The sequence below is a fragment of the Phyllostomus discolor genome, chromosome 3 (genome assembly GCF_004126475.2).
Source record: "Phyllostomus discolor isolate MPI-MPIP mPhyDis1 chromosome 3, mPhyDis1.pri.v3, whole genome shotgun sequence".
NCBI lineage: Eukaryota > Metazoa > Chordata > Mammalia > Chiroptera > Phyllostomidae > Phyllostomus > Phyllostomus discolor.
Genome location: NC_040905.2, coordinates 124,070,179 through 124,083,646, shown reverse-complemented (window position 1 = coordinate 124,083,646; position 13,468 = coordinate 124,070,179). Strand labels below are relative to the sequence as shown.

Below are 13,468 nucleotides of genomic sequence, written 5' to 3'. Positions count from 1 at the left end.
ATGAATCCCCATAGCTAAGGAAACTGAAGCTCAGAGAGGGTGAGCAGCTGACGAATCACAGAGCTCAGATTTGAACCTGGGCACTCTGGCTCCCAAGCCCAAGCTCTTCATCACTACTTTCTACTGCTCCCTTGTCACCCAGCCAGCAAGGGCAAAAAGAGGAGAATATTAAATGAGATGATGGGACAAAGGAGAGAAAGCACATGGCTGGGATGTCCAGATGTCACCACCACCAGGTACTCAGAAGACCACTGAGACCCTCAGGCCATCTTTTCTCCACAGGACTCTGAGAAGAGTGGGGATAGCGGATACCCCAGTGAAAAGCGGGGTGAGCTGGATGACCCAGAGCCACATGAACACGTAAGAAACTCCTAGGAAACAAGACCAGAGTTTTCTGTCCCTCATTGTCTAGAAGATAGAGAGGTAGGGAAAATGAGAGTGGGTCATGAGAACGTGACAAGAAAAGATCACTTCAAATAAAGGTGAATGCACGGCAGGAGAAAAAGCAGGGTAATGGGGATCAGTAAGTGTAGTGGGGGAGGGAGTGGCTCCAACACAAGATTGAAAGTGGTTAAGCAGAGAGGATGCTGGGTAATAAGCCAGAATACTGCTGGTATGGGTGGGAGGGCCAGCTCTGGCTCAGGATCTGGCATTCTTAGGAGGACCCCCAAGATTTCTGAGGCACCTCCCACAGCATCCTGGTAAGGGTGGCCAAAGGCAGTGTCATAGCTATTTGAAGGTTTAGCCCTATGCCAAGTCAGTATCAAGGCCAGTCTTGCTGGAGTCCTCTGGTCTCAGCTTTGTTACTGCAAATAAAGACATGCGATGGGAGCTTTGGCTAGAGGAAGCACTTGGCCCAGTTTTCTGGGATCCTGTGCCTTTGAGTCAGTTCCACCTGTGCACACAGGGAGAGCAAGAGGAGAGCTATGGTTGCCCCAGCACATCAGGCCTGCCTATTACCCAGAATCCTCTCTGCTTGGCAGGCAGGGTTCCCCCTTTCCCTGGTGGGGGTCGGGCTGGTTACCTGAGAGGAGGGTCCGTGGGAGGCTGGATCAGTTTCCCAGGAGGAGGTTCTCGGCCAGACCAGTTTTGGGGAGGAAGAGATGCTCTTTGGGTCACTCTATTCTCTTTGTCTGTCAGGGCCACTCAAGTGGTAACCGGAGGTATGAGTTGGATGAAGACAGCCTGGGAAGCTCCGGACAGGTAGTGCTCCTGAGGAACCCTTGTAATGCTTTGTGCTTGCCTCTCCAGGCTGCTTTTGTTTCTCCTCCCTCATGTCTGCACCCTATCCATATGCTTCACATCTCCAAAAGGAAGATTTCTTAAAGGAGCCAATCCCCTTGGCAAATAATTTTTGAGCCTTTGCCCTGGGTGGGAAGATGGGGGACCTTTGGGGAGGATTAGGGATGTCAAGATCACCTGTCTTGCAGGGGAGATTAAAACAACCATAGCTCACATGTTAAAGTCCTGCCAATGTAGGTACCTTGTAATATTAACTTACTTCTGACAGCCACCCAATGAGATAGGCTAATGTTACTCACCCCCATTTTACATAGGAGAAAATGGGGGTCTTGAGCAACTTTCCCCAGGTTACCAGTTAGTATTTCCAACAAGCATCTCAGGTGATCATCACCACCTCCCAGGTGTGGGAAGAACCAGCCCTTAGGAACACTGTATTCTTCTCTAGTTGGTTCTGACACACAGCTGCACCTCTCACCTTCCAGCCTGCGCTAAAGCAAGTTGCTTTCCCGCCTGCAATGTCCTTCCTCCCACTATGGTCATATCTCCTCCAAGCCTGCCTACTCTCCTGGACTGGATCCCAGTTGCACCTCCAGCACGTGCTCTTCTTTGATCACCTCAGTAGGCTTGACTCCAGCTCCCTTAGAATGGACTATGTGTCACGTGTTATTCCTCGGCTGGGTCAAGGGCTCAGCGTGGAATGGGGCAGGGTTGTTCAACCGTCAACATCCTGAGCTGGGCCATCTTTTGCTGTGGGGGCTACCTTGTGTGTTGTAGGAGGTTTGGGGCACACACAGCTGCCTGGCCCTGTCCTGTGAGAGCCTTTAAATAGGGGTGTGTATCTGGGAGACATTTCTTAAAGCACACAATTGATGCCCAGAGGAAAGCAAATGGACTTGTTGTAAGGTCTAAAGTCAGACATTTTGTGCCTTGTGAAGAGTTGGCCAATGGACAGCTTAGGGTCCAACCTCCCCAACCACATCCAGATTGATAAATGAGGGAAACACTTCTTTGAACTGCTGTGGTCTGTTCTGCTAGCTTTTGTGTCCTGTTGCTGTCATTGTCCCTCAGCAACATGAGCTGATAGAATTTGACACCATAGGGTTCACTGCCCACCTTGCTAACCAGGCTTGTGTAGTAGAACTTACTGACAGCTGGTGACAGTATGACCATCCCCAGCCCCTGGCTTCTCTGGCCTGGAAACTCACCATGCCTGGTTCTCTCCCTTCAGGTCTGTGTGGAGAAGTGGAATCTTCTCAACTCTTCCCGTCTCCACCTGCCGAGGCCTTCGGCTGTGGCCCTGGAAGTGCAAAGGCTTAACGCTCTGGACCTTGAAAAGAAAATTGGGAAGTCCATTTTGGGGAAGGTATCAGTGATGTCTGTTTCAGAGCCCTTTCTGCGTTAACCCAGCTCTCACCTCCTCCACTCATTGCTTTCTCCTGCAGGCTGGGTGGGGGCCCTTGAGTGCAACTTTGGTCTCCCAGACTGCCCAACCAACACCCAAGTTTATGTGGCAGGTCCATCTGGCCATGGTGCGCTACCATGAGGGTGGGCGCTTCTGTGAGAAGGACGAAGACTGGGACCGAGAGTCGGCCATCTTCCACTTGGAGCGTGCAGCTGACCTGGGCGAGCTAGAGGCCATAGTGGGCCTGGGACTCATGTACTCACAGCTGCCCCACCACATCCTGGCTGATGTCTCTCTGAAGGTGAGGGGGGCCTGGCACCCAGCCAGGTGGCCTTCGTCAGCCCACCATTCCCCCAGTCCTGGGGGGTTTATGCTTGTCACAGACAGTTCCTGTAGGGGCCAGGTACTCCTAAGTGAGGTGAAATTGGTAGAATTGGTCTCTGCCTTTGGGGAATGAGTGGAAGGCGACAGTCCCATTTCTATGTAATTATGACAGTTGTAATGGAAGAAGCAGAAGAGGTGATGGAAATGAATGAGGGAGGGCCCTAACTGGGGTTTCCATTGAAGAAACAATGCCTGCTTCTTCAAAGCTGGTTTCGGTGGTATCCTTAAGGACTAAAAAAAAGCCCAGCACACAGTAGGTGCTCAGTATTTATTAGTGAAATCAATGAATAAAGAGATGTCTAAGTTAGACATAAAGGCTGAATGGTATTGTGAGAAGGGAACAGTTCAGGCAGAGGGAACAGCATGTGTTTAGTCCCAGAGGCGACAGATAGGATGGCTGATCTGAGGACAGGAGGCGATCAGATCAGTGTGACCAGTACCACTAGAGCACAGGGCATATGGTGGTGGTGTAGGAGATGAGGCTGAATCTGGGTCTGAAACAGCAGGATGTGGATGTGTGGGGAAATCCCTGGTCCATGCACACAGTGAGGAAAGGACTGAGTCCACAGGTCCTGGCTGGGCCTGTGAAATATGATCTTCCCCTTAGAGAAGCTGAGAGGCCCTCCCAAGCATGTAGCCCCAGTGTATCTGTTCCCATCCTCTGTATCACATGGGCCAGGGTCGTGGATGGACAGGTGGCTGGGCAAGGCTGGGCTCAGCCTGGGCCCAGGGTACCAGCACTCCTCAGTGGGCCAGTGGGTAGGGGTCTTGGATCAGAAGAAGGTGAAGACACTCCAAAGTACTTTATTTAACTTTTTAAACAAGTATCACATTTATGTGATTATACTTTTTTTTTTTCTTTAAAAGCTTAGTTTGTTGTATAGAATTCCAAAGTCTATTAGTTTCCTAGGGCTTCCTTAACAAATGACCACAAACTGGGTGGCTTAAAACAACAGAAATTTATTCCCTCACAGTTCTGGAAACTAAAAGTCCAAACTAAGGTGTCTGCAGGGCTGTGCTCCCTCCTTCTCTCTTCTGGCTTCTAGGGTGTGCTGACAGCTGCAGTGTCCCTTGGCTTTTATTGGTTTGGCCAAAAAGTCCGTATTTTTTTTTTCATAAAATATGACACATTTTCTATTTTCTGAATAATTTTATAGATTGGGATATTTTGAGTAGGTCAACTATCTCCAGTGTGGTATAACTTTTGATTGTTCTCAGTCAATGTCTCAGTTTGATCACTATCAACTTCAACTGGTCTACCCAACTGTGGAGCATCGTCCAGTGAGAAATCTCTAGTACAAAACTCCTCAAACCACTTTTGACCCATTGGATCAGTCATAGCACCTTCTCTATATATTGCACAAATCTTTTTTGCATTTCAGTTGCGTTTTTACCTTTTGTGAAATAGTAAAGCATAATATGCCAAAAATATTGCTTATTCCATCTTCAATATTAAAATGGCTACACAAAAATTTACCAATTTTGATGTTTTTTTTTTTAAATGCATGCTAACATGACAGCTGTTACAGTAAGTTAAAGACAACTAAGTGCTACTAAAGCAATTTTATAGAAAAAAAACAAATGAACTTTTGGCCAACCCAACAGATTTCATCTCTCCAATCTCCATATCTGCCTTCACATGGCCTCTGTCCATTCCCATCTCTGTCTCTTCTCCTCTTATAAAGACACCAGTCATGTGGGGTTTAGGAACCTCTGTACTCCAGGGTGAGCTCATCTTAATTATTAACATCTTAACATCTGAAAATATCCTATTTCCAAATCAGGTCCAATTTTGAAGTTCTGGGTGGGCATGAATTGGGAGGGATACTGTTTAACTCAGTACAAAGAGTTTCCTTACAAGCAAAATATAACCAAAGACACTGAAATAGAGAACAGGCTGACAGTGACCACAGGGGAGAGAAGAGGGAATTTCAGGGGACAATGGGAAGGGTTCACGGGAACAAATTTAAAGGACACATGGACAAAAACTAGGGGGAGGGTGGTAATGGGAGGGAAGTGGGGAGGGTTGGGAGGGTGAGCTGGATTGGGAGTAAAAGGGAGAAAACTGTACTTGAACAATGATTAAAATAAAATTAAAAAAAGAAAAAAGAAATTGTATTCATACAATATTCATGAAAGTACACAAATCTTGTTAATCAGGTAGCAATGCAGTCTTCTCTACATTTATCCAAAAAAATCGAAAACTATGCTCCCTCAAAAAATGTATGAGTACACAAATCGTTACAGCAGCTTTATTCCTAATCACCAAAACTTGCAAACAACCCAAATGTCCTACAGCTAGCTATTGAATGAGATACATCCATACAGTGGAATACTATTCAAACATAAAGAGAAAGTAGCAAAGTACTGATATATGAAGCAACATGGATGACTCTCAAGTGCATTATGCTAAGTGGAAGGAACTAGATTCAAAAGCATGCATATTGTCTGGTTCCATTTATATGATAAACACAAAACAAAAACAAACAAACAAAAAAAAAGAGTTTCCTTACACCAGCACAGAGTATTTTCACCCTGTTTTTTTCTTTAGTTAGCATACCACACACACTCACCTGGACCTAGGTTTTCTCACTGGACAGCATCCGTGGACATTTTTCCTCAGTACTATAAAGCATCCTCATTCTTTTCAACAGCGGTATAATGTCCCATTACATGGGTGCCACCTGCTTTATTTAACCTTTGCTCTGTTGATGGACACTTGGGTTTGTTCCATTCTTTGGATATCACAGAAACTGCTGCAGTGATTAGCCTTGTGCACATGAAGTTGAACTTCATAAAACTACTATTTTTGTAGGTCAGGAAAAGTAGATTATTGACAGTGTCATATGATTTAGTCATGTAGATTATTTGGCATGTGGGCAAGAGATAATCCACAGCCATTTTTTTTCCTGTTTTAGATGGTGAGGGGTAGGCTTGGTTCTGGGAGGGGATTTTGAGACTGATGACTTGTCTATCTCCTACCTCCTTGCTCCTTGACAACAGTAATGAATATTGCTTATTCAACCAGTGGTGTGCCAATAAGTGTTTACCAGTTGACTCTTGGGGGTGGGGAGGAAATGCATGCACATATATATACACTAAATTTATTATAAATTTTACTGATATAAAGAATGTGGAGCACTAGGGTGGTGAACATACAATACAATATACAGATGATGTATTATAGAATTGTACACCTGAAACTTACATAATTTTATTAACCAGTGTCACCCCAGTAAATTCAATTTAAAAAAGACTGGAGCGGCCCTGGCTGGCGAATCTCAGTGGATTGAGCATGGGCTGCAAACCAAAGTGTCGCAGGTTCGATTCCCAGTCAGGGTACATGCCTGGGTTGCAGGCCATGACCCCCAGCAACTGCACATTGATGTTTCTCTCTCTCTTTCTCCCTCCCTCCCCTCTCTGAGAATAAATAAAATCTTTTAAAAAAAGACCGGAGCATACAATTTACAAACAATGATAAATATACTCTTTATTGTAAATTCCATATAGTCAGTTGATTCTCACAGATTGCTTTCACTACTTACTGTGGGACTTTATATCTGTTACCCACTTATGGCTGCAATTGTTGGAGGTGTGATGTTTTGACATAAATATTGGTCATTGTAAATATTGGTTGATACTTTCATTTACTTGAGTAAGATGGAGGTGAAATAAGGAAGACCTCTGTCAGAACTGGAACTTCATTTATTTGCCACTGATGTGAGCAATTTCATTGCTGGTAATACCAAAAAACCTTTCTTCAATTTCCTGTGTTAATCACAGTATAATGGCTACAGACACAACATACTTTTAAGTTAATCTGCATTAGGAATATTTTTTCATCTCTTTTTCAACAAAGACAATCAAATCTCGATCTGTAGCATTTTCTGCTTTCTGTGGTGTAAGGCTCCTGCTGTGGCCATTTTCACAGTACCAATATGACATCACTGAACATGGAATTGGGAAAAGACCAGTGGTTCTCAACTAATCATTTCTCCCTTTCTGTCTCCAGGGAACACTTAGCAATATCTGGAGACATTTTTGGTTGTCACAACTCTGGGAGTACAACTGGCATCTAATGGGTAGAGACCAGGGAGGCTGCTAACACCCTGCAAGGCTCAGGACTGCCCCACAGCACAGAATAATCTGATTTAAAACGTCAGTGGTACTGAGGCTGAGAAGCCCTGCAGAGGGTAGAATTAATCTCAAGAGTATAGGTAATAAGTAACAAAGAGTAAAATATTTAGAAAGTGGTGAGCTTTGAGTAATTGTTACCATTCCTATAATTTTAAGTTATCAAAATTTCATTTTTAATAATAGCTTGTGGAATTCCTGGAAATTTCAGTCGGTTCTCTTGACCTGTAGAGCCAGCTCCAGCAGGCCACTGCACCTGTCACAGAGCTCGGCCCAGTGAGGACGCTCAGAGGCTTTGAGGCCTGAATGAAGGAAATCTGGGCCCAGGGTGAGTGGTAGGGCCAGGACCAGCAGATACCCCTCTCTCAGAGGCCCCTGGTAGATCTCCTTGTGATCTCAGACTGTATATACCACTGCAGCCTAGGACCTACTTTGTAAGGAGACTCGGAAGCAATTCCGGTTTCCTCAACTGCAGGCATCCCACAGGCCTTGCTGTTGTGTACAGACTGTGGCAGCTTCCCCTAGCAGGAATGTGGTTGGATAGAATGTTGCGGCTAGGGCAGGGCAGACAGGAAAGAAGTGAACCGAGTTCCAGCAGGCTTATGGCTTAGCAAGGAAAACAGTGGCCTTGTGTCCTGAGAAGCTGCTGTGCTCTAGAAAGCTTATCTCCCACTTTCCCCGATGCCTTCATTTTGGGGGCCTTTTCTGTTGTTTTGTGAAGACATGCATCCCTCTCATGTTTGTTGACTATCTTCTATACTCTGGACACTGTCCTAGCTCCTTATTCATGACAGCAAGCTTTTCAGGCGGGGAAGGGTATAGTACAGGTAACAACAAATGAAAATGTCCAGCAAAATTAAAATAACTAACCTTTACAGAGCACGTCCTGTGCCAAGTATTATTCAGAACTGCTGAGAAGAAAATATGACAGGGAATGTGATCACTAGTGACTGGACAGAGTTTGTATTAGGACATAGTTTCCAGCTGCAGGGAAGGCTGGGAAATGTAGTCTCTTGCTTGTCAGCCATGTGCCAATGAAGTATGGTGGGCAAGAATGGATATGGGGGACAGCTGGTAGTCTTTGCCACACTTCTCAAAGGTTGAAAAGGAACTAATAGGCTGATGTGAGGGCTTTGGATTGGTCTCTGAGTAAGATAGGATGTCTTGGAGCTACTTTGACAGAGTAATATGACCTGACTGGGGCTTCAGAGGCATCTTTCTGGCTGCTGCTATGGAATAGGTCTTGGTGGAACAATGGAAGCTGGTGGGAATGCAGCCACTATGGAAAATAGCCGGGCAGCTCTCAACTTACATATGACCCAGCAGTTCTACTCCAAGGTGTACACCCAAGAGAATAAAAACATACATCCCCACAAAAAAAACCTGTACATAAATTTTCACAGCAGCATAAATCTAAAAAGCAGAAAAAACAAATGTCCATCAACTGATAACTGATGATTGGATAAAGGAAATGTGGTATAGCCACATAACGGAATGTTATTTGGCCATAAAAAGAATGAAGCACCGATATATGCTACAACATAAATGAACCTTGAAAACTTTATGGTGGGTAAAAGAAGCCAGCCACATTTTGTATGACTACATTTATGTTCAATGTCCACAATAGGGAAATCCCTAGAAACAGATAGTAGATGAGTGGTTGCCTAGGGTTGTGTCGGATGGAGCAATTTGGAGGTGACAATTAAGGAGTATGGTGTTTTGGTTGTTTGAAATTATTACAGTGATGATTGCACATTTTGTGAATATATACTAAAAACTATTGAATTGTACACTTTCAAGGTCGTGAATTATATGGTATGTGAATTATATCTCAATAAAACTACTAAATTTTTTTTAAAGAGTGGATATAGAAAGCCTCCAACTGTTGGAGGCAGAAGATGATGTGGCTCTTTGGAAGAATCAGAGTAGACAGAGGACAATGAGCAAGAGAGAGCTAAGCTTTCCATTTCCCCCTCCTGATGGGAATCCAAGGAACTCATTGCACGAAATGCAATTCTACAGTAGTCCCAGTCTAGAGCTCTCCAAACAATTCAAGAAAAGGGGAGAAGATTTATCAGTGAGACCTCACAGCCCCTCCAACCTCATTCCCTTTTCTTTTCTCCTCTCTGGTTCATATTGACAGGAGACAGAAGAAAATAAAATCAAAGGATTTGATTACTTACTGAAGGCAGCTGAAGCTGGCGACAGGCAGTCCATGATCCATGTGGCACGAGCTTTTGACACTGGCAAGAACCTCAGTCCAGACAGGTACTGTGGCCTCCACTCATGTGGAGCTGGTGGGAACCTGGGCTGCAGGTGGGAGCTTCCCCCTCCAGTATCAGTACTGACCTGGGTTTCAGGCTGGGCTCCCCACTGAGTTCCAGTCCAGTGACCATGGGCAAATTATTTTTACCTCCATGGCCTCAGTTTCTTCATTGTGTAAAATGGGAATAACAGAACCTGCATCCTAGGATTGTTGTGTGACGGTTAAATGAGGTGATGCCTGTAATTCTCACTGTGCCTGACATGTAAGTCACAAAATACATGGCAGCCACCTTTCAGCATTGGGTAGAGAGTGGTTGTTCCTAGATATTAGGGTAATGGGTGATTAGAATTTACTCTTCCTACTTTTATTTTTGTTATTTTTCACTTCCGTGGGGGAGAGGAGGGAAGGAAGCAAGCTCTGGGGTGAGCCCAGGCCTGGTGTGAGTTTTCCAGAGTGGCTTTGGGACACCTGAAGGCTCTGCAAGTACTAACTCTTTTCCAGTTATCGCTCAGTCTGAAATGCCAGGAGTGGGAGGAGGAGTGGGAGTGGGAGGAGGAGAGGATGGCCCAACCTCATCTCATCTCCTTGGCTTGGTAGTGGGATATCCCAGAAGTCCAGACTGAGCAGAGGACAGTTGGGGGAATTGACCCATTGCTGACCCTCTTTGGTTCCCCTTAGATCTCAGCTACCCACTGCTGTCCTCAGGAGTTTGTGGCTTTCTAGAAGGGAGCAGGGTGAGCACATTCATCATCTAAACCTCCAGGGTTGGAGCAGCCTGGCAGTTCTCTCCTTTGGGTCAGGATCTCACCTTCCTCTCACTGGGTTTAGAAGGAAAGTCAAGATAGTGGCTCTGTCATATCAAGCTTTTAGGGTCTAAAACATATGGACATGTGACATCCTGCCTGTACGTATCATGCAAAAGGTATCAGACACTTACTGTACCATTCCCTTATATTTGGACCACTCTTTCACTGAGAATAAGAATTGGGACTTCTGTGTATCTGTAGTCCAGAGCTTCACATAGGGCCTGTCTCAGTATTGTTGGCTGAATGAACCAACACATGTCTTTGGACAGGCAGGGCAGGAATGTTTGGCCCCTATTTTATGGATGAGTAAACTAGTTCTGAGAAGTGAAGGGACATGCCCATGGTCAAAGATCTGGTAGTGGCAAAGCTAAAACCTAGGTCTTCTCACCTCACCTCCAGTGGACTATTTACATGGCCGGCTTCATAGTGGACTCAGAATTATACTGGTACAGAGGGGAGGTAAACAACAAAGACACAATGTGATTGTGTCAGATCAAATGCCAGAGTAGATGGTTCCCACGGAGTGTAGTGGGGAAGCACAGCGTGGGCAGGGGTTGCTGGACCTAGGCACCTAAAAATCTTTGCTCTGTGTGTTTCCATGTACTTTGTCTCCTTTTTCTTTGACATGATAATTTCTTATTGATTTGTAAGAATTTTTAACATATTAATGCTAAGAACTATTTGGCATATGAGTTGCCTTAAAACATTTTTTTAAAGATAACTACCATAGATGTGGGGGGACAGGGGATGGCACATGTGCCACTCAATGACAGTTGTTCACCAGGTTTGGAGATACATTGATTTTTAATATTTATGTAGTTAAATCTATCAAAGATTTTTTTAAAGATTTTATTTATTTACTTCTTAGAGAGAGGGAAGAGAAGGAGAGAGGGAGAGAAACATCAGTGTGGGAGAGATACTATGTGCAAGAGTCAATGTGTGAAGTTGCCTCAGGCACACCTCCAACTGGGGAACTGGCCCACAACCCAGGCATGTGCCCTGACTGGGAATCGAACCTGTGACCTTTTGGTTCACAGGCTGTTGCTCAATGCACTGAGCCACACCAGCCAGGGCTATCAAAGTTTTTCCTTTTTTTTTTTTTTAAGTTTCTACTATAGTCGTTTTCTTATTCTTCTTCCTCATTCCAAGCAGCTCCAGCTTCTTCCATTCAGGGAGTATTGAGGGCCACTCCGGGTAAGGCAGGGCCCCAGGTAGACCCAAACTTGCATGTAAGGGGTTTCCACCTTCTCAGAAGTTACCACCTAGTAGGGCAAGGAAAAGTCATTGCAAATTCCAAAGCAGGGATGGGCACCCTAACTACTGGTTGTGGAGTCAATTGGGGTTGGCAGTGGGTGGGAGAGACTAGGCCCTTCCCCTCTTTTCCACTTAATAGTTTCAGGGCAGTTCTGTTTTGCCCTTCAAGACCAGGAAGGGTCAGAGGTAAAAGGGGTAAAATCTAGTTTAGTGGCTTCCGGACAAAGGTTAAAACCTTAGTTTATTAGGTGTGCCACCAAAAATTTTCAAAAGATCTTGTCTTCTATTAAAAAAAAAAAAATGGAATTAGAGTTAGCCCCTCAAGGCTTTCACAACTGCCTATGTGTTTACTCTCATTGGTCCCTGCCTTCCTGGGGCTTTCATTCTCTTTGGGGGGACTGTAATCAACAGTGAAGAAGAAAACAGAATTACAAATTAAAGCAATTGTAAGAAATCGGATATTTGGGGATGGCTTCTCTGAAGAGGTGACATATGAGCAGAGGTTGGAGGGATGAGGAGCCAGGTATGGAAAGAGGGGGAAAGAACATTCCAAGCAGACAGAGCAGCAGCAAAGGCCCAGGAGCAGACAGTAGCTGACATGTCTGGGAACGGAGAGCCTAGCATGGGGGGAGATTAGCAGGAGCTAGGACCAAGGGCTGAGGTGGGTTAGGTAGGGCCTTGGAGGAGAGGACAGCAAGTCAGTGTAGCTGTGTGCCCTGGAATACCTTCATGAGATCCATTCTTATCTGCATCTCTCTTTGCTCTTTCCTGATGTACTGTAAATACTTACATTCCTGGTAATGGAGTCAGCATATACCCAAAGAGAAAGAGCCGCTGCCCTGTTTGTTTTATATTGTGTGTTTACCTTTGGTTGGAACCTGTGTGTGTCCTTGGTGGTTTGGCCTTTCACATGCTATAGCAGGAAAAAGAGGAGGGGCTAGAGGGGCAGAGCCAGAGAGGGAGCCAGCTCTTCCTGGGGAAGCCCCGCATTGTGCTAGAGATACCCAGAGCCTACTGTATGGGCCTAGCATGAGATGGGGTACAAGATTGCTATTCCTTCAGCTGATTCTGGAAGCCTTGTCACAGCCCACCACTGCTGCCCACCCTTCCCCACCCTGGCTACCCCTGCCACCTCCTCTCTTATCCAAGTCAGAGGATGGATTGACCGGGATACCAGCTACTGCTAATGCTGGCCCACAGGGTGCTATCTTGTTCAAACTGGGAAAATGCCTCTCTTCCTCAAAATGCTCTGTTTTCATAATTGGAAAATTGTTGTAATATACCAATTTTATTAGGTAAAGCTAAAGACTGCTATCTCAGTAAATGTAAAAATATACAGTGTAAACAATGACCCCTAGCTGTGGTGGCATTGGGTGCTGTGGGTCGTGTTTCATAGGTAGTGGTCTCCTGGGATTGCTGACTTGCTCCTCCTGATGGTGGGTCTTTTCTCTCCTGCCCAGTTGTCATGGTAGCCTCCTTCTTTCCTCTTTATCTCTTGCTAAGGTCCCAAGACTGGCCAGAGGCTCTGCACTGGTATAACACCGCCCTGGACACAACAGACTGTGATGAGGGCGGTGAGTATGATGGGATGCAAGATGAGCCCCGGTACGTGCTGCTGGCCAGGGAAGCTGCGATGCTGTCTGAGGGCGGCTTTGGGCTGGAGAAGGACCCACAGAGATCAGGTAGGGCCCGGCAGACCTGCCCCTGCTGTGGAATAGGGCTGGACAGGGAGGAACATAATTCCTATCCCACTGGGAATTATGACAAAAGGGGGAAAGATTCATATGGACCATGTATTTTGCCAGGCAGGATACCCATATGGTGCTGGCTTAGTAAGGGGCTTCATGGAGCTAGTGTGCAGATGAACATTTTTATTTTAATGGTTATATATTAGGGGCTTGGGTTTTGGGTGTTTTTTTTTAATAAAAAAACTTGAGGACTGCCAGTCAAGATGGAGGTATAGCTAAACAAGGCTTTCCT

At 45.4% G+C, this 13,468-nt stretch overlaps 1 protein-coding gene across 1 annotated transcript in view; it reads left to right on the top strand.

Annotated features, from left to right (window-relative positions):
- Nucleotides 1-13,468, top strand: part of EEF2K (eukaryotic elongation factor 2 kinase) — a 68,129-nt gene that overhangs the window by 48,354 nt on the left and 6,307 nt on the right. Inside the window, 6 exon segments of the mRNA XM_036021391.1 lie at nt 283-360; nt 1,141-1,203; nt 2,471-2,605; nt 2,757-2,945; nt 9,306-9,430; nt 12,992-13,170. Coding sequence (XP_035877284.1) covers nt 283-360; nt 1,141-1,203; nt 2,471-2,605; nt 2,757-2,945; nt 9,306-9,430; nt 12,992-13,170 — 769 coding nt within the window.